The sequence below is a fragment of the Zootoca vivipara genome, chromosome 5 (genome assembly GCF_965207765.1).
Source record: "Zootoca vivipara chromosome 5, rZooViv2.hap1.1, whole genome shotgun sequence".
Classification (NCBI taxonomy): domain Eukaryota; kingdom Metazoa; phylum Chordata; class Lepidosauria; order Squamata; family Lacertidae; genus Zootoca; species Zootoca vivipara.
The window spans coordinates 40,353,996-40,380,211 of record NC_142588.1 but is presented as its reverse complement, the minus strand read 5'-3'; the positions used below and the strand labels follow the sequence as shown (position 1 = coordinate 40,380,211).

General features: G+C 44.1%; 1 protein-coding gene across 2 annotated transcripts in view; it reads left to right on the top strand.

Annotated features, from left to right (window-relative positions):
• DOCK1 (dedicator of cytokinesis 1) overlaps positions 1–26,216 on the top strand; it is a 370,976-nt gene that overhangs the window by 32,665 nt on the left and 312,095 nt on the right. For both annotated transcript variants that reach the window (XM_035138566.3, XM_035138565.3), the window contains exons 2-5: positions 14,466–14,549; positions 21,056–21,096; positions 22,869–22,924; positions 26,029–26,125. In XM_035138566.3, the coding sequence (XP_034994457.1) occupies positions 14,466–14,549; positions 21,056–21,096; positions 22,869–22,924; positions 26,029–26,125 (278 nt within the window). The remainder of the gene's footprint in view (positions 1–14,465; positions 14,550–21,055; positions 21,097–22,868; positions 22,925–26,028; positions 26,126–26,216) is intronic.

Sequence of the window (26,216 nt, the reverse complement as noted above, 5' to 3'; positions counted from 1 at the left end):
GCTCCTTGAAGAAATGGTGGAATATAAATACAATAATATACAGTTTGCATGCCATACAGAACCATAGAATTTTGGATCTTGGGAGTTCATCTAGTTCAGGCATCCCCAAACTTCGGCCCTCCAGATGTTTCGGACTACAATTCCCATCATCCCTGACCACTGGTCCTCTTAGCTAGGGATCATGGAAGTTGTAGGCAAAAACATATGGAGGGCCGCACTTTGGGGATGCCAGATCTAGTTCATCCTTTTGCTCAGTGCAGGAATCTTCTAAGCTCTGCTTCCATGGAAGAAGAACCCAGCATCTTCCAATATTATCTGTTTGGCTGTCAAGCAGCTTGTATTTTAGGAAGTTTCTGTCAGCTTTTAGCCAAAATCTGCTTCTTTACAATTTCCATCCATTCATTCCAGCTCTGCCCTCTCAGGCAACAGAGAATAAGCCTGCTGCTTCTTTTGTGCACTGGCCCTTCAGGTATTTGAAGACCACCCCACTTCTTAGTTTTCATCAATATTTTTATTTTATTTATCTGTTAGTACTGGCCTTTAAGCTTGACTGCTTTTAACATAATTTGGAATCGCCCCATTTCAATTCCCCTAAAACCCATTATTTCTTTGCATTATTTGTTATACCCATTTGTCACAGTACAGGTGATTTCTAGAAAACAGAATCCAGTGGGCATGAAGAGAAATTATGTGAATTCAGCTGGTGCAAGAATATAAAATTATCTAACATACTAGATGTTCTGTATAATGGAAAATTACAAATAACCCTGTTTCATTTTTCAATTTTTTTTTTTACATTCATGCTTTTATTGTGGTGGCTGTGACTCATAGCATATCTAGCTTGACATTGACCTATCCACTTTCACTGATTTCAGGCATCATTGACTACTGTTGAATCCAATTCTAGTGGTCACACAAGTGCAAACCCATTTAGAGTGTCAATTTGGCAGTGAGTGGCTGAGATAAGCCTTTAGCAAGGTGTATTGATTTCTTGTTCCGATCTTGTCACCTGTGTCTTGCACCTGCTGTGTTGTCAACACCATTCAGTTTTTTAAAGTTTGTGCCTGAAAGAGCTGGGCTGCTTGCTACTGCTGTTTGTATTGTTCGGGATGTCATTCTATGGACAGTTCCTTTGGCAATGCACCCGCCACTGATCTTGGACCTGTGGAGCAGGACACCCTCCGAATAAAGGAAGTTGGTGGCCTATTCATAAATTCATTCAGGCCTGTAGCCATTCTTTTTGCTACCTGTGAGGGACAGGGGATATCGCGAAGTCCCTCCCCTCCTGAGTTCAAGCCCATCCCCGAGCACAGGGGAAAGCAGAGAGAGTTCCGATGCCAGTGGGGAAGCAGGAAGTCGGGTCCGAGGCTCAGGCAAGGTAGAGGAGCCAGGGTCCCAGGTGGGACAGGAAGGGGCGAATAAGGGGGGGAGACCCATCCCCCCAACTCCGGAATTACGCAGAAAGAGGAGGGGAAAGAGGATGGGTCTGCCAAAGCTTTTGTGTTGGAGAAAGACGCGCCAAAAGCCATTCGGAGGTTCTGAAACTGACTGACCACATCACTCCGTGTAAATAGCAATGACTTCAGCACTGTAAATACGCAGCATCAATAAAAGAATAAAATGCAGAACTGCGTAGCGTCGTTACTCTGAAGTAGCCCACTCCGGCCACTGTGACAGCAACCTCCGAATCCTTTTTTGGGCTACTTTGGAGTTGCCGGGATGAGCGTGTCAGAGGCGGAGAGATGGCGGCAGATCGCGGAGCAAGCCCAGCAAGAACTGCAGCAGCTGTCGCTGCAGGCGCAGGGGGAATTGAAGGCAGCTAAAGAAGAGACTAAGAAGGTCCAGGACGACTGGCTACAACTTGCGGAACAGGTGAGAGCGCTACAGGAAAGAGAGCAGGAATTAAGGGCGGTGGCGGTAGACCTCCAAAACAAGCTGGATGCAGAGAAAAACAAGGCGGGAGGGGCAGCCCAAGTCCAAGTGCTGCCAGGAAGGAGAGCCGGGACCCTAGTAAGCAAGTTCAATGGAGACCCGAGGGAATATCAGGGCTTTGAGACTGAGATTGTGTATGCTCTTGAGCTGCACCACGATGAGTTCCCTGATGATGAGCACAGGGTAGCGTTTATTGTGGAGCACCTTACCGGGGCAGCCAGGGAGTGGCTAAGACTGTTAATCGCAACAAAGAATCCTTGCATGAAGAATGTCAAACTATTTCTAGAAGGTTTGAAAACGATGTATTCGTCCGATAGTCATATGGACCAGACTAAGGAGGAACTTCATAATTTACGCCAAGGAAATATGACAGTTCGCGCGTATTGGGCGAAATTCACCATGCTGGTGCACAGATTGGGGTGGGAACTAGATTCACCCCCAATGCAAGCGGCGTTCTACTTGGGGTTGCATGAGGAGGTGAAGGATGAGCTCTCGAGAGGTCCAAAGCCCAGTAATATGGATCAGCTGAGCAAAGCGGCTCTGGCGGTGGGGGTGAGACAGGAATCCCGGTGGAGCGACAAGCAAGCAACGCGCGCAAAGCGGGCTTGGTTCCCACGGTCGCAGGAGAAGCCACTCCCCCAACAACCCTTTCAAGCCACGCCTGGGGCCAGCCAGGACCAGGAACCCATGCAGATTGATAGCGCGTGCGCGCGGGCTTTTCAAACCCCAGCGGCGCCAAGACGCAAGGAGGGAAGGGGTGGGAATTGCTTTCTCTGCAACTCCCCCCAGCATCTCGTCAGAGACTGCCCACATCGCAGGGAGTGGCAAGGAAAGGCGGGAACGGTTGTGCCCTCCCCCACTGACGCAGTACCACAGCAGGGAAACGGGAAAGCCTGGCTGCAGGAGACAAGGGGCAGCAGCCAGGCACAGTCAGCAGACAACAGCCCCAACCCACCCACCCGCACAGAGAGGAGCAGAGCCAGCCCACCCCTCCCAGAGCAGGAGTGGTTCTAGAAGTGACGCTCACGCTCCCAAATGGCTATCCCCTGACAGTCCTCGCCCTAATTGACAGTGGGGCGTCAGCGAACTTCTTCTCGAGAAACTTTGCAGAAGAGCACCAGATCCAGCTTCTGCAGCTGGATTTTCCTCTGCACGTGGCAACCATTGACAGCAGAGAGCTGCTGGGAGGGGCCATCACTCATCAAAGCTGCTGGGAGGGGCCATCACTCATCCCCCCATGAGAATGACGGTTGGAAGGCACTCAGAGACACTGGCATTCAACGTCACCACCATCTCAGACCCCCCCATCGTCTTGGGCATGAGCTGGCTGGCGCGCCACGACCCCTCCATCAGTTGGCACCAGAGATGCATCACTTTTGGATCGGACTTTTGCCTGGAACATTGCATGCAGCACCAACCAGGGGAGGGGCCTCCAATAGCCACGGTGGCCACCATGCACGTCAAAGGGGGTGAGGCGATACCCAAGCCGTACTGGGACCTGCAGGAGGTCTTCAGCGAAGCGGAGTCCGACCACCTACCCCCGCACAGGCCTTTTGACTGCCAGATCAACCTGGTGCCAGGGGCAACTATACCCCCAGCCAAGCTGTACGCCATGTCAGACCAGGAACTGGAAGATCTGCGCGCTTTCATCGACAAGAACCTCAAGCGGGGGTTCATCAGAGAAAGCAAGGCAGCAGGGGGCAGCCCGGTCTTCTGGGTGGACAAGAAGGACACGCAACAGCGCCGTCTGGTGGTGGATTTTAGACGGCTGAATTCAGTGACAGAGCCAGTGGCTTTCCCCATGCCCAGAGTGGATGATCTCCTGACAGCGGCACGCAGGGGCAAGATTTTCACCAAGCTAGACCTGAGGGGGGCGTACAACTTGATCAGGATCCGGGAAGGCGATGAATGGAAAACCACGATGTTCACGCCTCTGGGCTCTTTTGAATATCTGGTGATGCCCTTCGGGTTGCAAGGGGGCTCAGCATGCTTCCAGGCCTTCATGCACCACGTCCTGGGGTCCCTCCTCTTCAGGAAATGCTTGGTCTTCCTGGATGACATCCTTATCTATTCCGATGACCCAGTGCAGCATGTGAAAGACGTCAGGGAGGTGTTGCAGCGCCTGAAGGAGAACCACCTGTATGTGAAGCTGGAGAAGTGCAAGTTTCACACCAAGGAGGTGGACTTCCTGGGCTACAAGCTGTCAGACAAGGGGCTGGCGATGGACAAGGACAAGGTGCAGGCCATCCTGGACTGGCACAGCCCCAGGACGCGCGAAGATGCCCAACGCCTACTAGGCTTCGCCAACTTCTACAGGAAATTCATCAAGAACTTCTCTCGCGTGACGGCTCCCATCACTGACTGCCTGAGAGGCAAGCAGAAGTTCAGGTGGACACCAGAGGCGCAAGCAGCGTTCGAAAGCCTCAAGAGGGTGTTCGCCTCAGACCAGAACCTGTTCCACGTGGTTCAAGACGCGCCCCTACGCGTGGAGACAGATGCTTCTGATAAAGCTGTGGGCGCCATTTTGTTGCAACTGGACGCCAACAGAGAGTGGAGACCCTGTGCCTTCTTCTCCAGGAAGTTGACCCAGCCAGAGCGAAACTACACGGTGTTTGATCGGGAACTTCTTGCGATCCACGCTGCGTTCCAGCACTGGAGACACTTCCTGGTGGGCGCCAAGCACCCCATCCAGGTGTGCACAGATCACAAGAACCTGGAGTTCTGGAGAACTGCCAGGGTGCTCAACCAGCGGCAGATACGGTGGGCAGAGTTCTTCTCGAACTTCAACTTCTCCATACACTACATCCCGGGAGAGCAGAATGTCAGGGCGGATGCCCTCTCCCGCAAGCCAGAGTACATGGAGGAGGAGGCGCCACCGGCACCCAGGCACATTTTCCCCCCGTCAGCATGGTCCTGCGGAGCAGCAGTGGTGAGCGAGGCAGAACTCACAGCACTGACGGCAGCGGATGAGTTTGCCAACCGCATCTTCAGAGAACTGAGAGGGGGGGGAGCAGGCAAAAGACTTTGCAGCACGCAGGGGGCTGCTTTTCTACAAGGGTGCACTGTACCTGCCCACCACCCAGCTTAGACGTACGGTCCTCAAGCAGATGCACGACAACCCAACGGCGGGTCATTTTGGGAGGGACAAAACCGCTCACCTAGTCATGAGACACTTCTGGTGGCCAGGGGTGCGGGAAGATGTTCGAGACTATGTACGGGGCTGTGACACCTGCCAGCGGGCAAAGGTGGTCAGAGCACCGCCAGCAGGATTGCTGGAGCCCTTAGCCACACCACACAGGCCGTGGGAAGTGGTGTCCATGGACTTCATCACAGATCTGCCTTCTTCCAGGGGCAAGACCGCAGTGTTGGTGGTGGTGGACCTCATGTCCAAAATGTGCCACTTTATACCGTGTGCCAGGGCGGTCTCTGCAGAAGAGACAGCCAAACTGTTTGTTGACCACGTATTCCGACTGCATGGATTACCTTTAAGGGTTATTTCGGATCGTGGCCGCCAATTTGTTTCCAGGTTCTGGCGGCGGCTCATGAACCTCCTGCAGGTGGAGGTCAGCTTGTCGACGGCTAGACACCCGCAGACCAATGGACAGGCGGAGAGGGTCAACGCCATTCTGCAGCAGTACCTGAGATGCTACGTCAGCCAGCGGCAAACGGACTGGGTGGATCGCCTGCCACTGGCAGAATTTGCCTACAACAATGCGGTGCACGTCTCCACAGGGGTGTCGCCCTTTAAGGCCAATTACGGGCGCGACCTCAGATCTTTCCCAGAGAGGGAGGGGGAGGAGGAGGAGGAGGGCCCACAGGCTGAGGATTGGGCAGAGGAACTGGAGACGGTGCACCAGCAGCTCAGAGAACACTTGGAGAAAGCCAAGGAAGCGTACAAGAAGGGGGCAGATCGCCACCGGCGACCGGGGGAGGTCATTAGGGTGGGGGACAAAGTTTGGTTGTCCTCGGAGGGCCTTCCCATCAGAGGGAGGTGCAAAAAGCTGGCGCCCAGAAGGTTGGGCCCCTTCACGGTCACGCAACAGGTCAACCCGGTGGCATACAGGCTGGCACTGCCAGAGGACATGAGGGTGCACCCAGTGTTTCATAGATCGCTGCTGTCGCCGTACAGGGAAAGCAGCAGGCTCCGAGGCAGCGAACAAACCCCTGAGGGAGGGGGGGAGAGGGACGGCAGGGAGCAACTCAATGAGGCCACGGCCATCCTGGACTCAAGGTGGGGGGCGGGGGGCCTGGAGTACCTCATGGCATGGGAGGATGCTCCACCGTCTCAGAATGAATGGGTCCCAGCCACTCAGATACAGGAGGAATTCCTGGTAGAAGAATTTCACGCCCTCTTTCCCCACAGACCCAAGCCCTGGCACATGGAAAGGGAGGGGGAGGGGGAGGAAGCACGGGAGAGCAGTTCACCATGGCGCTGGGAAGCGGAGTTTGAGGAACCAGAGGATGAGGTATGGGTGTCACCGAGATCCACCCAGTCAGAGGAAGGAGCAGATTGGCAGAACATTTTTACCCCTACCAGCTCTGACGCCACGGACTTTTTGGGATTCCTGTCCTCCCAGGCGGAAGGGGGGGTCTCGCAGGACTGGGGGGAGGTGTTCACACCAACGGGCTCGGAAAGCACTGAGTTCTTAGGCTTCCAGTCGTCACCGACACCTGGGGGGGACCTGGGGAGGGGTGAAGGAGAGCTTGGGAGGGGGGTGGATGTGAGGGACAGGGGATATCGCGAAGTCCCTCCCCTCCTGAGTTCAAGCCCATCCCCGAGCACAGGGGAAAGCAGAGAGAGTTCCGATGCCAGTGGGGAAGCAGGAAGTCGGGTCCGAGGCTCAGGCAAGGTAGAGGAGCCAGGGTCCCAGGTGGGACAGGAAGGGGCGAATAAGGGGGGGAGACCCATCCCCCCAACTCCGGAATTACGCAGAAAGAGGAGGGGAAAGAGGATGGGTCTGCCAAAGCTTTTGTGTTGGAGAAAGACGCGCCAAAAGCCATTCGGAGGTTCTGAAACTGACTGACCACATCACTCCGTGTAAATAGCAATGACTTCAGCACTGTAAATACGCAGCATCAATAAAAGAATAAAATGCAGAACTGCGTAGCGTCGTTACTCTGAAGTAGCCCACTCCGGCCACTGTGACACTACCCTTATGAAATTGTGTGGAACAGGATTTGATTACATGCTGTACTAGAGACAAGATCTTGTTGTGGTCACTGCCCTGTGTTGCGTGTGTATTGGATTAATGTGATTATTGAAAAAAAATGAGTCTTTTTCTTTGGGGGGGGGGAAAAACTAATTCTATGTAGTGTTTAGACCTCCCCAAACAAAGACTATCAGTTCAACTTTTAAAGATTCATAAGGATGATGCTTGCTTTTTGTTTGTTCATATTATTTAATGGATTTATAATCTGCCTTTCAACTTTTAAAGAAATAATTACGATTTAATCCCTGCTTGTTTTGAGACTGTACGGCATGCAGTAAATCGCTTCACAAGTTTGCAGTGACACTTTTCTTCTTAATCAGGGGCAATATTGTGCTGAATTTTCATGTACTGGGAGATGCCTGTTTGTGTGTGAAAGCTTCTTGTTCTTTCATTTCATTTGTAAGCCCCATGGCTTATCTCTACTAGATTGTTAAAATAAGCAGGACCACAAAGAAAGCATAATGAGCTGGAGGAGGCACAACTCGGAGTGATGTGATAAATACTCAATTCCCATAGCTTCTGTAGCACAGAATGACATTCAGGCATTTGGAAAGATTTCTAAAAATGGTGAGGAGCGATTTGAACACAACATGTTGTTTTATAATTTCAGCAGAAAGCTAGAGGCTTGCTAACTGTTGTTCACTGTGGTTTTAGAACCTGTATGTGGGTGACTATTACCGGTATCAGTAGAAATACTGCTCAACTTTGGAAATGCTTTCGTTTCATTAAGATCTTGGGTACCACTCATTCTTCAGGGGTGAATGGTGGAATATCAGGGAGAATCTTGTCTCTTGTCTAGGACAAACAAACACTGATGCCTTAATATGTCCTCTTGGCCTTCATTTGTGGACAGAGTATAGTATGTTTACTCATGTAATTCCCAAAAGGGGATAAGTTAACAAGGGAAATGAGTTCAGTTAACCTGATAAGCCTGAGAGAGCTGGAGTAGCATAGTGTAAGTAAGCAATGATCTTAGTCCCATCCTGTACTTGGTTCACCCATTAACCATTATCTCTTTAATCCAAAGAACTATACAGTATGTCATTCAATCTAGCATCCATACCAATACCAGAAAGGGTATTAATGGAGCAAATATGTCTGGCTGCTTTCACACTTCACATAATGAAAATGCATTTGAACCGCTGTCTTATTATTTGTGCCATGAATGACTGCAATAGACTACAGAAGAAGAAAAAATTAGGTGTATACCATAGTTTTTCAGACTTTTTAGACATGCAGCATTTCGCAACACAGTAATTCAGTTTTACTAGCAAAGCGGAGGTTAAACTAACCCCTTTCCAGCCCTGGAAGGAGTGTGGGGATTGTTCGTGCGACACACCTACACACTGCAGCCGACAAACTAACATGTCACGACACACAGTTTGGAAAGCTCTGCCGCATATATAAGATGCTTGAGTGAAAGGGTGGGTGGGTGGGGAGAAACATTGCAGCTGTGATATAGCTAGATTCCCGTATCAGACTGTCTCACATGACTTACTCATAAACAAGTTAAAGAAATGTGAAGTACCAGAAGACACCTGTGTAACTGGCTTATGCGTCTCCAAAGAGTTCCTTCATTGTGATTTTAAAAACCAACCAACTTGAGGGTCCTCTTTAGGCTTACTATCCTATGTTGGGTCCCTCAGGGACTATTTGCTAGCATTCCATCTCTGGCACAGAGGCGGTACTAGTGCTTCCTGAATGTGATTTAAGATTGTAGGGTAGGTTAAAAATGGGAGTAAATGGGAGGTTAACTGAAGGATTGCCAATTCCACTTGGAACTGCCTGAACATTAGGATCTTCCTCTGGATTTCCTTGCCTTTAAGGTGAGGCAGGTCACTAGTAATAAGTGGATAGGATCTTTTAAACTGTGGCTACCTGGCTCTAGGATGCTGCCCCCCCCAAATCTTTATGGAGTCTGTTGAAGACATTTTTGTTTGCTTAGACTTTTTGTATCTCCTGCTTTGTTCTTGATCTCTGCTTGTTTTTAATATTGAACATGCTAAACTTGTGCCCTTCTTATTGTTGTTTTTTTAATGTTTTCCATGTTGTTGGTTTTTCTTAAAACAAACAAACCCCTGAGCACTTTGTAATCTGGGAGCCTCTTTGGAGATTGGAGTGGGGTACAACATACTCAAATTAAATTCAACAAATATTACTGCTGTAAAACAACCTTATGATTATGATTATTAAAAATATCAAATCAGACTCACCTTCTGAAACAGCTTTCTGTGCAAGCCCATGGTGTAGGCTTTTGCATGTGTTTCTTTACAGTGTACTTTAGATTACATGGAGTTTGTACCTTTATTATAAACCAGCACTGCTCTTATAAATGGTTGTAGTTGCAGTTGCAATTTCCCTTCCCAAAGAGAATTAGATTTTCTGCTTTATTTTGGGACTGCTTCAAGTTAAAAAACAAACAAACAAACAAACCCACCAAAACAACTTTGCTGAGCTTTGTATGTTCCCAGTCATATCTCTCACAAGATGGCTTTAAAAAAGACTTTTAATTAAAATCCCATTGCAGAGTTCCTTAGATCAATGTTCCTAATTCATCAAGAGTTCAGCACGGAAAGTGACTGACAGCTCCGATCTGATTACTGTTTGGTTTATTGTATTTAAGGAGTTGTCTGTCAGAAGAGCAAAGTCCTGTAATGAGTGTCTGCATCAAACTGCCATGGACTTACTAGCATTCTTTCTCATAGTCTTGTAGATTGAGTGTTGAATCGGAATCCGGGACAGTTATATGTGGGCTTGGGAATGCTAGTATTGTGCTCTGCAGCTGTGCTTCTCAAACTTTCTGATGTGGGCTGGGCCAATTCCTCCCCCTGCCCCATGTGCCAGGGACTGGTACTGTGTTTGGTCCCTCAAGCATCCCACCCAATCTGGGTTGTGGTGGAGTCACTGTGAACTGGCAGCTCATTGGCCAGCGCTGGTTTGCAGGCCAACACTTTGAGTAGCTCTGTCCTGCAGGCCTGTGCAATTTGCTTCTGCTCTGCTGCCTTTATTATATGTTACTTAGTAGTGGGCTGTGATTTGGAAATGAAAGGCTTGTGGGCAACTCCATATATTTATATCACATGAATTTATTTTTGGATAAATTGGTGGTACCAAACCTGTGGACTCAGGAGCAAAGTTTATGTATGGACTATAAATTCATCTGAATTCCCTCTTCCATTGGTCCTTCGTTGTTGTATCTATGGTTAAGAGTAGAGAGAACAAAAGCTACATTCCTGTGCATGCTTTGTTGGGAGAAAGACCCACTGAAAGTGAGACTTGCTTCTGATGCGTAGACGTGTTTAGGATTGCCCTGTAAGTCACTTTTATACAGTAGTCTTAAGTATGGTAATGAGTTTTTTTTAAAAAAAAAAGACAGATGGCCTGTCATTTCATTTAAAAAAAACTAGTGAAAAACAGTATCTAGTTTTTAAACATAAATAAAATAAGCAGTCAGCAGAGAGAGACTGTATTACTCTCCCCTTTCAAGTGCTTTGTGAAATAAATTTGGCATACAGTGGTCTGTATTGTGCCTCCAAGCACAGAATTTCTGAACTGTTAGATCAGGGTTTCCCAAACTTGGGTCTCCAGCAGCTTTTGGACTACAATTCCCATCATCCTTGACCACTGGTCCAGCTATCTAGGGATGATAGGAGCTGTAGTCCAAAAACTGCTGGAGACCCAAGTATGGGAAACCTTGCATTAGGTTATATCCAGTGCTCTTGTTCACTTCTTCCAGAAGTGACAGAACACTTACTTTTATTTTTTGTGATTTTTTTTAAGAATAACATTGCTTATGTTTTTTCTTTTCTTTTAATGCTGTATTTTTATATTAGGTTTCTTTATTTCCAATGGGAGAAAAAGATAATGTCTTTAATACTAAAAATAATTACTTCTAATGATTTTAATTGCAGCAGAAGTACAATGTGCACATGTAAACTATGTGCAAAGTTTACATGGTTTGTATCAGCGGTGGCTAACCTGTGCCCCCCCCCCCCCCCGATGATGTGGGACTACAGCTCCCATCGGCCATTCTAGCTGGGGCTGATGGGAGTTGATGGAGGGTCATTGGTTAAAGATTATTGGTTTACAATATGAATTGCTGAAGTATGTGGGAAATTGGGGCTGCGACCCTTCTATACACAGTAGGCCTATAGAAATAAGTACCTATGGGACTTACTATGTTTGTATAGAATTGCATGGTAGATCAGTTATCAGTTTTATTTTTATGATGGTTCTATTGCAGCCTTTAAATCTCCCACCCCACAGCTCCTCTAATATAGTGCTGATGTCTCCGATCTCCCCCTTCTCTTCTCCAACACTTTTAGGCTGTTTCTTGCAAATGTCTGTGTTCTGAAATTTGCAGCAAAATGTGTGTAAACAAGGAAGTGAGTCAGCTGAAAAATGCATCTGTAGCAATTTGTGTGTCTCCTATACATGTCCCAAGAAGAGTGGTTGTTATTTTCTTTTTTCATAAAGAAAGATAGTCCCATTTTAAATGTTAATTTAGAGCTGTGTTGGCAAGGCCACACTTCTCATGAAATTCTGTGAGATTATAAGAGAAAGAAAGAGAACAACTAGAGGAAAATGCTGATGCAGCTATATATATATATATGAAACACTGTTAACGATATGAAGATGAATGCTGTCAAAAGCTGTCCATTATATGGTTTTTAATCTACTGGGTATTCCTTTTCGAAGAGCAAACTCATGCATCTTGTTTGTTCTTTAATTTCTCCTTGGATATTCTATTAAATAAAGTTGAATCTGTTTAATTGGGTGGAACAACTGTTTATTATGGGTTCTATCTCGCGTAGCAAGCCAGTATGAACTGATTATTCTACATTGAGTATTCTATATCTCAATGTAAACTGCCAGGTTGAGACTTAATAGACAGAAGACAGAAGTGTTTCTGGTCAACAGGGCTGCTAATCCTTAGATTAGGTGGCACACTCTTTTGGATCGATTTACGGTACATTCCTTCTCAAGGTTCATAGGTTCATAGCTTTAGAGTGCTCCTGGATTCTGCTCTACACATAAGCAGTTGGGATGTGTTAGCTGTGGCTAGGGATGCTCCAATATTATTTTACTTATGGTCCACTGAGTACAAATAAAAAAGTAGCAGATTATAGAATGCATAACAAGGTGGAAAGAGAAATAGCAACATTTAGAAATCTTGTAACTTGCCTAGTAAGAGCTCTTCAATAAAATGAGCAACAGAGGAATGCTCTTGCGCAGCTTAGGTTGACACACCAACAGCATCTGTTCCTGAGAAAGTGTGTGTGGACAAAAAGAAAACTCTTTAGGTTTTTAAAAGCTCCTATTTTCTCCTCTTTGCATCCTATCTGCTCCATTCACGCCCTTGCTAGGGCACGTATCAAATGTTACAACTGTTTTGACCAGGCATCCCCAAACTGCGGCCCTCCAGATGTTTTGGCCTACAACTCCCATGATCCCTAGCTAGCAGGACCAGTGGTCGGGGAAGATGGGAATTGTAGTCCAAAACATCTGGAGGTCCGAAGTTTGGGGATGCCTGGTTTTGACTGATTGAGTTCCTGTGCTGCTTTCCATTGAAGTGTATCCCAAAGTGGTTTACAAAACAATAAATAACAGTAATAAATGTGACAATAGAACATCACACTTGCAGATAAGAATATCACAATTACAATATAATGCCTTGGCCATTAAGAGTTGTATAATATTGAGAAATACACAATAAAACAACTATGTTGTTGTTTAGTCGTTTAGTCGTGTCCGACTCTTCGTGACCCCATGGACCATAGCACGCCAGGCACTCCTGTCTTGCACTGCCTCCCGCAGTTTGGTCAAACTCATGTTCGTAGCTTCGAGAACACTGTCCAACCATCTTGTCCTCTGTCGTCCCCTTCTCATAGTGCCCTCAATCTTTCCCAACATCAGGGTCTTTTCCAAGGATTCTTCTCTTCTCATGAGGTGGCCAAAGTATTGGAGCCTCAGCTTCACGATCTGTCCTTCCAGTGAGCACTCAGGGCTGATTTCCTTAAGAATGGATAGGTTTGATCTTCTTGCAGTCCATGGGACTCTCAAGAGTCTCCTCCAGCACCATAATTCAAAAGCATCAATTCTTCGGCGATCAGCCTTCTTTATGGTCCAGCTATAAGTAATTATAAGTAATTATAATATTCAAAACAGCAGCTCATATATGATCCTGCTTATCCACTCACGTTTGTCAGAAGGTCTGGCCTGCATCTCATTGCCATCAGTGCTGTGGCTAGTGGAAGAGAGCCTTCTCTTCTATGGTGTTGAGCTTCTGGAACCTCCTTTCAGATCGGTCCTTTAATTAAAGACATTAGGCACAGGACAGATGTTCTTGTTTTGGAGTACTTGTGACGACCAGCTCTTAAATGCTTCCATTCTTCTCCTTCCTCAGTGCTTGTTGACAATTTAAACTTAAGATGCCATGTAACTTGTTTTTCATAGTTAACATTTTGGACGGCGGTTTTAATTTTTATTGCTCTTCGTCACTTTGAGAATCATGATACAAGTTGGGGAAGTAAGATGTACATTAAAAAAATATGTAAACAATGAATAAATAATACAGGACCAGCTTATACATTTAGCATTCTTTCTTTCTTTATGATCCTGTGTTCCGTTGCAAAGTTTCAGAGGGTAGGACAATCCATAGTCCTTGAATGAGCCCCTCTTGGAGGAACACATGGGAGCAGGTGCCGTTTACTCAATCCATAATTGCTTTGTGATCATTTTTTCTTTCTTTTTTTAAAAAAAGAAAAATTGTGATACCTACAGGTAAAGGTAAAGGGGACCCCTGACCATTAGGTCCAGTCACGGATGACTCTGGGGTTGTGGCGCTCATCTCGCTTTACTGGTTGAGGGAGCCAGCGTACAGCTTCCGGGTCATGTTGCCAGCATGACTAAGCCGCTTCTGGTGAACCAGAGCAGCGCACGGAAATGCCGTTTACCTTCCCGCCGAAGCAGTACCTATTTATCTACTTGTACTTCGTGCTTTTGAACTGCTAGGTTGGCATGAGCAGGCACCAAGCAATGGGAGCTCACCCTGTCGTGGGGATTTGAACCACCGACCTTCTGATCGGCAAGCCCTAGGCTCTGTGGTTTAACCTACAGTGCCACCCACATCCCTATGATACCTGCAGTTACACAGGTTAAATTCCAGAGGGGCTTCTTATACACAGATAGTGATTTCAGCTATGCCAACAGAATAATACTGAACTTACTCTTTTTTTTTTTAAAAAAAAAATTCTAATTAGCTGCTGGGTTTCTTTTGGCAGTATTCTTGATGCTAAATACTTGATGTTTCCCTCCCTCTAGCATTCTACAACTATGATGCCAGGGGCCCAGATGAGCTGTCTTTACAAATAGGAGACACCGTCCACATATTGGAGACACATGAAGGCAAGTGGAACAAATGTTTCTTTCTTAACCATTATTCTTCCTGTCATGATTGTCAGCGATTGGGTTTCATGTGCCTGCGTGTTTTAGCAGATGAGTTCTATTTTGAAACCTAATGAAATATTGAAGTATTTAAATGGGCACAGAATTAACAGTTACTGCACATTAAACGAGCAGGCTTGTGTTGTGATAGCTGAAGAATAACCTTTCTAATATGCAAATTTTTCTTTTTGTCTCCCTCCCGTCACCCCCCAAAAAAACCCCCACAAAGATTGATATTTGTGCAGCTTAATTTGTATGGATCTCTGGTAGCATCTGTTGAGCGGTTAGAATGGTAAGATATCCCTAAGAAACCCTTAGACTTCAGATAATATACAAGGTCCTTTTAATCTAGAATGCTGAAATATAAAAGATACTTATCTTCTAAATTGTAAGTCTCTGCTGTGTGGTCTGTCCTAAAAAACACCCAATATTTTATTTACATCCTTTTCATAATGAAGTAAATGATGATGATGATGATGTATTGAATTTATACACTGTGCTATACTCCCTGGTTTCAGGGCAGTGTACAGAATAAAATAAAAATATAAAACCACAAAATCCATAATCAAAATAAAAACAACAACAACCCAATAACACTCCTCACCCCACAAAAAACCCCCCAAATTTTAAAAAGGGCATATGATTCAATCAAATCAACCAAAGGCATGGTTAAAACAGAACATTTTTGCTGAGCGCCTAAAGGTGCATAATGAAGATGCCAGGCAAACTTCCTGGGGAGAGAATTCCACAGACAGGGAGCCACTGCAGCGAGGGCCCGTTCTCGTGTTGCCATCCTCTGGACCTCTCGAGAAGGAGGCACATGAAGAAGGGCCTCAGAAGATGACCTCAGGATCTGGGTAGGTTCATATGGAAGGAGGCGGTCCTTGAGGTATTGCGGTCCTGAGCTGTTCAAGGCTTTATAGGTCAAAACCAGCACTTTGAATTGGGCCCGGAAACTTAATTGGTAGCCAGTGCAGTCTGACCAAGATCACTTAATATGCTCAAGCCGTCTTGCTTTGGTGAGCAACCTGGCCACTGAATTCTGCACTAGCTGATGTTTCTGAACCGTATAATGCATTGCAGTCATCTAACCTTGAGGTTACCAGAGCATAGACAACAGTACTTAGGCTATCCCTGTCCAGATAGGGGCATAGCTGAGCCACCAACCGAAGCTGATGGAAGGCACTCCACGCCACTGAGGCCACCTGAGCCTGGAGTGACAGCAAAGGATCCAGGAGTACCCCCAAGCTACGAACCTGCTCCTTCAGAGGAAGTGTAACCCCATCAAGAGCAGGCAATCTCCCACCCATCCGGTCTAGCGAACCACCCACTAACAGTGCCTCAGTCTTATCTGGATTGAGCTTCAGTATGTTGGCTCTCATCCAGTCCATTACCAAGGCAAGACACTGGTCCAGCACTTCCACTGCCACACCTGCAGATGTAAAGGAGAAATAGAGCTGAGTGATGTCAGCATACTGCTGACAATGTACTCCAAACCTTTGGATAACCCCACCCAGTGGTTTCATGTAGATGTTAAACAACATAGGGATAGGATTGAGCCCTGTGGAACGCCACATTGAAGGCTCCACGGGGCTGAAAAGCATTCCGCAAGCAACACCCCCTGGGAACGACCATCCAAGTAGGACTGGAATCACCACAAAGCGGTGCCACACACTCCTAGTTTGGACAGTCGCTCGAGAAGGATGCCATGGTCGATGGTATCGAAAGTCGCTGAGAGGTCGAGAAGAATCAACAGGGACATGTTTCCCTCGTCTCTCTCTCTCTCTCTTGACTGATATCATTATACATTGTGACCAAAGCAGTTGCTGTGCCAAAACTGGGCCTAAATCCTGATTGAAATGGATCCAGAAAATCAGTTTCTTCCAAAAACTCCTGGATTTGATCTGCGACCATTTGCTCTAGAACAGGCACCCCCAAACTGCGGCTCTCCAGATGTTTTGGCCTACAACTCCCGTGATCCCTAGCTAACAGGACCAGTGGTTAGGGATGATGGGAACTGTAGTCCAAAACATCTGGAGGGCCGAAGTTTGGGGATGCCTGCTCTAGAACCTTGCTCAGGAAAGGGAGATTAGGAACTGGCCAGTAGTTAATTACGTTTTCCGAATCCAGGGAACATTTCTTAAGGAGTAGATTTAAAGCAGTATTAGTTTTTATATACAGCTATATGTGTATAATCGCCTTTCCCCCCAAATATTTGAAGGTTGTCTTTGACCTATATAATCCTTTATTAATATTTATTTTGTATTTATATCACACCTTTCCCCCCAATATGCTTAAGACAGGATTCTTGCTGTTTTATCCCCACAGAAGTCTGTGAGGTAAGTTAGGCTGAGAGTGATTGGCCCAAGGCAACTCAGTAAGCTTCATAGCAGACCAGTTTTGAACCAAGTCTCCACAGTCCTTGTCTGACATTTGAACAACTAAAGTAAGAATTGACTGTGTTTATTTCTATCTACCGTTCAGCATTCCTTGTCTGACTTTATATTTGATCTGCTTTCAATCCCCTAGATGTAAATAGTAAACACCGCAGCTGCTTAACAGTTGCAGGTGCATACGTTTTATTGATTCGCTCCCCTCCCCTCCCCCCGCCCTTGCTCCCTGCCTGCTCCTTTCAGGACTGAGACCTTATTTTCTTTCTCATCAATATGTATGTTTGCTTCTTCTTCCTCTAGCTTTTTTCCTCTGACCTTTTCAGATACAAATGAAGGATGCAGTTGCGCTGTTCCAAGTGACACTTTACAACCCTAGAAAGACTACTTGCATAAAATGCACAGTAAGGGGTCTCTACCACACTTGATAGTGAAAGGCATGCTCTCCCTCCCACATTTGTTTTATGTGATTTTCAAAAGTCAGGCTTAGCTGTTGAATGCTGCCTCATGGCAATGACCTATGCAAATAGAGAAGCAGCATAAAATCAACTATTTACGTATAGTCTTCATTCAGACTTAATGTCTATCTGTGGCTTTTCATTAACTGTGAAAGTGGACCTGAGAAGAGCCACGCCAGAGATTTTCTAAACTGACCACAGTTGGCTGTTGCACCTGAAGGCAGCAAACACTGGCTTGCTTAAAACATAGATTGCTCTTATACCAGAACTTCAAACTATGATTTGATGTTTAAATGAAGAGATAGGGACCCTATGTGACAAGTAACCCTGTGTTTGTTTGTCTGGGAAAGGTATCCTTGGTGGGCCAAGTATTGCTAGAAGAAAGGCAACAAGACCTCCTTTGCTAAAAACAAGCTCTCTTGCAGCTCAATATCTACCTTTTCTTCTTAGTTACCCTCAGTGCAGAGCAGCTCTCAGTTCCAACAGCTAGACCAGGCATCCCCAAACTGCAGCCCTCCAGATGTTTTGGCCTACAACTCCCATGATTCCTAGCTAAGAGGACCAGTGGTCAGGGATGATGGGAATTGTAGTCCAAAACATCTGGAGGGCCGAAGTTTGGGGATGCCTGAGCTAGACAGATGCTTATAAACCTACTTTATAGAGCCAGTGTGGTGTAGTGGTTAAGAGCGGTAGACTCGTAACCTGGGGAACCGGGTTGTGACACCGCTCCCCCACATGCAGCTTCTGGGTGACCTTGGGCTAGTCACACTTCTCTGATGTCTCTCAGCTTCACTCACCTCACAGAGTGTTTGTTGTGGGGGAGGAAGGGAGAGGAGAATGTTAGCTGCTTTGAGACTCCTTAGGGTAGTGATAAAACGGGATATCAAATCCAAACTCTTCTTCTTCTACTACTTTTGATGAACTTCACCCGGCAGCACTTTCTACACCTTTATGTGCCTTATAACACAGATAGAGCGGATAAACTTGTTTGTCTGATTAGCATCACAGATAGCAACTGAAACAAATATATTTGCTGATGACTAGATGGGTATTTAAGTTAGCAGATTTTATCAAGTTGGTTTTTTGTGTGGGTGTTTTTTTTTTGGTATTGCCTACAGCAGTGCAAATGTTCCTTCTCCAAAGCACTTGGGAGTGAAGGTGCCATAAGCAACTCTCCCCCTTCTTCATCTAGCTTTACAAATCTTCCCCACTGACAACCCCATTGTAGTATAATTATTAAAGCATCTCTCACATTTGTGGAGGCAGGATGCCATTGCAGGGAAACAAAGAGGTAATTTCTCATTCACTCCCCCCCCCCCCGATCCACAACACATCTGCAAGCGGTCAGCATTATGTGCTTTTATTGCTACCAAGCCCATTCTGGTTTAGTGTGACTGTTTAATAATAATAATAATAATAATAATAATAATAATAATAATAATAATAATAATAAAACACCCATCACACATTCATTCACAAAGAGTGATAGTGCTGTGCCAAACAGATTGGGAGGAATCTTCCATACAAACTGTAACCAATTCAGTACAAAACTGGCAAGCAAACCTTTATTGCAAACTGCTCTGCCTGTCATTCTCAGTAAATATGGGTCCTTACCCCCACCCACTGATCCTCTGGAGAGGCCACAGACAAATTTTACAACAAAGATTATAAAAATGACTACTCTTGTTTCATTATGTATCTACACCGCTAATTTCTTCCCATTAAAACCATGCTTTTGTGCAGGCTATGTAGAGGGAATGCCTGCCTCATCTAATTATCCACAAATACCTGAGAAAGGATACGGGATATTTTCTTTCCTGCCCACCAGGCTGTTTCACAGTCAAAAGGACTGCAGGATAAAAAGCAGGGTGGGGGAGGCAGAGGCAACTCCCACCACCCTGATGGCAGCATCACTGGTCATGGATGATGGGAGCTGTAGTCCAACAAAGATCTGAAGACACAGGGGTGGGAAAGGCTGCCCTGTAGGGTTGAAATAATTTTTGTATCGCACCCATTCCCAGAAGAGCCAATATATACACGATTGTATATAAAGCCTTAAACAGTGCAGGACCTCAATACCTCAAGCACTGCCTCTCTCCATATGAACTGACCCGGATCTTGTGATCATCCTCTGAGGCCCTTCTTCGTGTGCCTCCTCCAGAGAGTGGCATCATGAGAATGGGCCTTCTCTGCAGTGGTTTCCCATTTGTGGAATGCTCTCCCCAGGGAGGTTCAGTTGGCACCTTCATTATGCACTTTTAGGCACCAGGCAAAAGCATTCCTCTTTAAACAGGCCTTGGGCTAATGGACATCCAATGCCCTTTTACATGTGTTGTGGAAGGGAGGGTTATTGGTTTATTTGTCCTTATTTTTATTATGTACTTTTGGTTTTTTAAAAAATATATTGTAATTTTATGTTGTGAACTGCCCTGAGATCTACAGGTCTAGGGCAGCATACAGATTTATGTAGAAGTAGTAGTAGCAGCAGCAGCAGCTAGATTAAGCACACAAAATGGCTAATGGTGGTGGTTTATTGGTTTTTCTAAATCACAGGACTGGAAACATGAACATCTGTGCATATCTGCCACACACATTGTACTACTCACACAAACACACCACTTCCATGAGCAGCAAATATTTAAGCTTCCTTCAGAAATGTCTACACCATGTGCATGGTAGAGTCTTGCATGCAGCAACATGGCATATCCATGCTCTATTCACTGGGATTGGCCACCAATCACCCTCAGAAGGAACAAGGCAGATAAAAGACATTTTTAAATGCATAAACACTAGTGGCTGGATGTTTCAAGCTGTTTTTAGTGCTATTAATCAGACCACTACATACATACATACAGAATCCAAATAGGGTCAGGTGAAAAGCATTATTTTACACTTCTGGTAGATGGTGGGTATTGCAATGCTGCTTATATAAATATATGATACGGCCATATGTAGGACTGTATACAGTATTCTGGTTAATCTGTGGTTATACCAGGTTTAACTACCTGACTTTTAGAAAACATCTGAATACTGTTTAGGGAAGTTTTTAATGTTTGAGGTTTTATTGTGTCTTTAATATTCTATTGGGAGCCACCCAGAGTGGCTGGGGAAACCCAGGCAGATGGGTGGGGTATAAATAACAAATTATATTATTATAATAATGTGTTTTTTGTGTGGCTTCCTTTGAAGTTTTTTTTGGATGTGTCAACTAGTGCAGAATGCAGCAGCCTGGATGTTTGTTGGGTCAAAGCCTTTGTGCCATTTTACTCCAGTTCTGCACCATGGGCACTGGCTGTTTATTCACTACTGAGCCAAGTTCAGAGTGTTGGTACTGGCATTTGAGCCACTAAACTACTTGGGACCAAGCATTCAAGTTCACTGTTATAAAAGAGGAAGACGCCGTTTGTGGATTGAAAAACTGACATGCTAATTGCACCACGGGTGGCTATTATGGTTGCTTTGCTTGTGCATACTACTTTTGAAGGACCGGTTATGTGGGATTGATGCCATTTATTAATTGTAATATATCTGTACTTTACATGAAGATGTGTGTGGATTGTGGGTGTATGTTGTCAACCAATTAGTTTATAAAAGTTTATTAAGAAATCTTTTCTTCTAGGTTGGTACAGAGGTTATACTTTAAGGAAAAAATCCAAAAAAGTAAGTATTTCGTTTCCATAGTAGCAAATTCCTATATTTTTTTTGTCGGGTGGTTTAGGTTTTTTCATAGTAACTACTTAAGATATTCTATTTCCTTTCGAAACTTTTTACTGAAAGGTAAATCAGAAAAAAGTTTGTAGATAATGCTGTTAACTCCAGCTCCATGCTTTTGTTAAAATAATGGGTTGCTCCTAAATAGAATTTGCTTTTTGAAAAATGATAAGTAAGCTTTGTGATATTTTCTGTCTTTTCACTACAAAAATGGGTGGTGGTTAACCTTCACACATACTTAGTTATTTTGTTTATAGAAATAGGTTGGTAAGAGGAAAAGTTTATAACTTGCTGGTTGTGAATTTTAATTTTAATAAATATTAGAATTGAGTTTCAATAGCTTCTCTTTCAGGAAACTCCATAGGTATTAAATGTAACTGGACAGTTTATAGGAATCCTGTCAGCTGAACTCACCTTGTTGGCTGACCTAGGTGGTAATTTCTGTATGCCAGGGTTGTTGTTGTTTTTTTAAATTGATAGTTTGACACACAGAACACAGATGTGGTTGGATATTTTCTGAAACGAACTCTAGAGCATGTGGATTGCAATACCCATTTTCAGATTCTTGCAGACTACATGTGACAATCCCAACACACTCAGTTGCAATTATTTGCTTGTATCATAAATGGCTTAAATATCAACTGTCTGGTTCTATTTCTCATAGATAGTCCCCTCAAAGGAATTAAGCAGGATATTAGATTCACTATAGGGTTGTACTGAAAACAATTGTATCCTGTTCTCAGTCCCTTGGACTCAAGATCCAAGGAGCTGTTTAAAAAATGTGTGCAGAACTGTTTTGCATGGTTCTGTGCATCTTTCCTTTCCAGATCTCCCTAATAATAATTCAGCCATGTAACTGTCTAAAGTGAAGTGCATTGACTACTTTTTCTCACTGGCAGGGTTCAGTTATAACAATAAACCATGGCTTATCAATACAGAGGCTGATTTAGGAGAGTGTGACCGATTCGGTTGCACTGGGTGCAGAGCCTTGGGGACGCTGCAGGGGGCATTTTACTCCATTTTACTTCTATTACAGTAGTACCTCAGTTTAAGAACAGTCCGGTTTAAAAACAATTTGGTTTACAAACCCCACAAAACCAGAAATAGTGTCTTGGTTTGAGAACTTTACCTTGGTCTAAGAACAGAATCCGAACTGTAGAAAGGCACCGGCGGCGGGAGGCCTCATTAGGGAAAGCGTGCCTCGGTTTAAGAATGGCTTTGGTTTAAGAACGGACTTCCGGAATGGATTAAGTTCGTAAACTGAGGTACTACTGTATTTAAAATGGTGCATGAGCGGTGGGGTAGCAGGCATTGAATTTTGGCATCACACAGGCCTCTGTGGTCCTCTAATGAGAATATCAGAACCTATTGGTATAGATTTCAGTTAATGATAGTTCAGCATTCTGTCCTAACCTCAAGCTGTTGTTAATTGAAATGCCCCATGATTTAAGACAGGTTTGTTTCAAGTAACTATGATTATGATTAATTCAGTTAGTTGGGTTCACGTACAATGTTAACCTCTAGTTAGTGAACCTCTAAAGTGAAAGCAAATACTTCTGAATTCCTCCTCCCCCTGGTTTGCCCAGGCTTGTTCTTATAATTATAAATCATGTTTCAGGGATGTATAACTATGTAATATTTAAAGAAATGTAATTCTGAACTTTATTGGTCATTCAGAACCCCCTCCCCCAGCAATAATATATTTATTTTTCTTGTTTAAGGGCATATTTCCCTCCTCCTATATACAGCTTAAGGAAGCAATAGTTGAAGGAAAAGGGTAAGTTACAAAATTAACAGATGAAAATATTTTCATAATGGCTTCTTTGCACATTAGATAAATAAATGACGATGCACAGGAAACAAAAAAAAATTTCTTCCATTAGCACCTTAGAGACCAACTAAGTTTGTCATTGGTATGGTTGGTCTCTAAGGTGCTAATGAAAGAAGAATTTTTTTAAAAAAAATTTTTTATTTTGTTTCGATTACGCCAGACCAACACGGCAACCTACCTGTAACGATGCACAGAAATTAAATCTAAGATTTCTTCTTTCAAAGATTAGGGTGGGGGCAAAGGAGCAAGTAGAGAATGGACAATCACACTTCTTTGTGGTCTAGGGTTTATGTGAATCAGTACAGTAGCAGTGGTTTTGAGATAACTAATTGAATGATAACGGCCAGTTTACCCAGTAACTCTTGAAACCCATCTTGAGTTCATTTCAATGTTTGAGAGGATTTATGACATTTTTTATGTTTACAAGGAGAGTCTCGCTGATGTGAGAAGAGTATTTTCAAAGCAATATTTTTCTAGCTTCAGCTGTTATCTGCTTGTTACTTTTTCTGCCAGTTCTGTGTGAAATAGCAGGGTTCCATGGGCTTGTAGACTGTAGCACAGTGGACTTCCTCTTAAGTGGCTGACTGAAAAGACCAGCCAAGCACATGGACCTTGTCCTGATAGTCACAGGAAGTGTTGGTGAGAGCTTAAGGAGAGAGAGAATACTTGGGATTGTGACAGGAAAATGTAGATTGGAGATAAATCCTGGGGACTGCAGGAGAGGCTAAAAGCTGTTGCTTGTGCTGCCATCCCAAGATTCTGGACACATGTGTCTGTCAAAGCAGCTGGCATCTACTTTTGACTGAGATGGCATATGGTACATACTGTGTCTTTGATTTAAAACTTTATACTCCAATCCAGTTGTTCTGAAAGGAACACAGAACTATAGAACAGGAAACTCCCTACGTAAACCAGGGCAACAACAACAACAAAGCAGATATATAATATCATATAGGTGAAAAATGGGGCACATGGTAGATAATTGAGGTGGTTCAGTCTATCCCAGCACCCTAATAAAGGCTGAAATCAGTGTTGAAAGTTTGCATTATGAGAATAATAACATCTGTGTTAACATGGAGTGGAATTAAACCCCCTCCGGTAAGATTTACTCTTTGGGTCCTGTGGACCCACAAGTTGCTTTGTAGTGTGCCTATTAGGGTGATGACTTTTTCATTTTTTTTCTCAAAAATTATTTCCTGTAGCACAAATGGATGAACTTTTTCCTATTAATGACTAAAATGAGGTATATTCTATTGAAATATTAAAAAAGGTTACGCACATACCGTTTTTAATTTTTGTGTGTGCCGTTTTATCATTTCATAAAATTGTATTAACAATTCTATATATATTCCGTATCAAATTTGGACACAACACCACATTCCACAATGGGGAGTGTTCTTAGCAACATAGGGTATACAGATGTCACACCTCAAATGTCACACCTGCGCAAGGTAAAAGCCCCTTTTTGGGACCTCAAAACTCAGCCAGCAGACCCTGCTGGGCATTCTGAGAAAAGAACCTACAGGAGAGGTAGCAAAACATTGTCCTCTAGCGGCGTCTATACTGTTACTGCAGCTAAAAAAAGCTTCCTTGTGTGTTTGATGACCCTATATAACGTTGTATATATGTGACTCTAAAGCTTGGGTTCAATTTTATATCTGCTTACAGTGACTTCAAAAATGGTCAAAAAACTGATGAATATTTTTTTTAAAATCATTTTGTGCATGAAGTTTTTTTTAAATCAAATCTCTTTGAAAGTAAGATTTTATCTAATCTTTAATGAAAGCTCATCAAATTATGATACAGGGAAATGAGGTTGTAAAAAAAGTCATCACCCTAGTGCCTATGTGTGCATTTGCTTGGAATGTACAAGATTAAAATAAAACACACACGAAAATAGACTTCAGTGCTTCTGCAGTAGTATAAGCACAAAAATAGCATTTTGCCTATTTGTTAAGTTCCAAGTTACTTTATGCATCTGATTTTGAGAAGTTGCTGGACCTCAGCTAGTTTAGATGTTTAGTAGTTTCCATGGGGTCCCTTCTAGCTCTGATTCCATGATTTCAATAGGGAATACACCAGACCCCAATACTTTAGTACAGAGGTAGCTAATGTGTTGCCCTTGGGCTAGATTCCCACCTCTGGTCATCCCTGACCATTGACCATGCTGTCTGGGGCTGATGGGAATCTGGAGGACTCCTGGCTAAGTAATTTATATTAAAATAAAAATATAAAAATAAAAAGGGAAGGGGCTGTGATAAAATACTGCAGGACAGCTCACTCCATAATTATTGAGGGCTGTATGGAGTAGGAAGTGGTTCAGGTTTGCCTAAGATAAGTTTTACAGATGATTTAAACAGCCATTGGGGTCCACAGAAATCCTATTAGCTGGCAAGGGTTAAAAGAAACCAACAAGAAAAAAGTATAAGATCTACCCCCCCCCCCAAGCTTTGCCAGATACAAGCCTGAATGTAAGATAACTATTCTTCTGTGCCTGGTTTATTTTTATGCCTTTTTAAATATGTAAATTATGAAAGCGCTAATCATTTGATTACTGCATAATGACACCTTCCTGACTGATTGCATAGCTCCTTCAGTAAGCACCATACTTTAGACATACTGTGTAGTATGGTAGTTGTACAGTACTCAGATGATGCGTTATTTAAATGTAGTAATTTAGAGGCACAAACACTGAGGACTTGCAAAATAGCTTTTCTTGTCCTTGAAACTAGCAGTGTTTGGGTTTGAACAGAATCCCTTGTAATGACAGGTGATGTGCAGTTGGTGGGTTTTTGTGTGTGTGCTTATGAATACCAAATACGGTACTTACACTCTCAAGCGTGTACCCATTTTATAATGTTGGAAATGATTTTTTTTTAGAAAGTTGTGATTATGAGTTTTTAAACGGAAAAGAATTGGATAGGTTGTGTAGAACAGCACCATTCAGCGTTAGTATCTAACAACTGATGTAATTAGAATGCAGCTACATTTCCCCTCCTTTTTTCTTCTTCTTCCATATGAATGACATGCTATGTTGGCTTGCTTCTTAGACAACATGAAACTGTTATACCCAGCGAACTACCGCTCATTCAGGAGGTTACCACCACGCTACGGGAATGGTCTACAATATGGCGGCAGCTCTATATTGTAAGTATAGAAGGTTTCCTAAGAGAATTCATTTTTGAGGGTCCTGTACCTTTGGTCCTTGAAAAAGCCTATAGCTCAGTTCACAAAATCA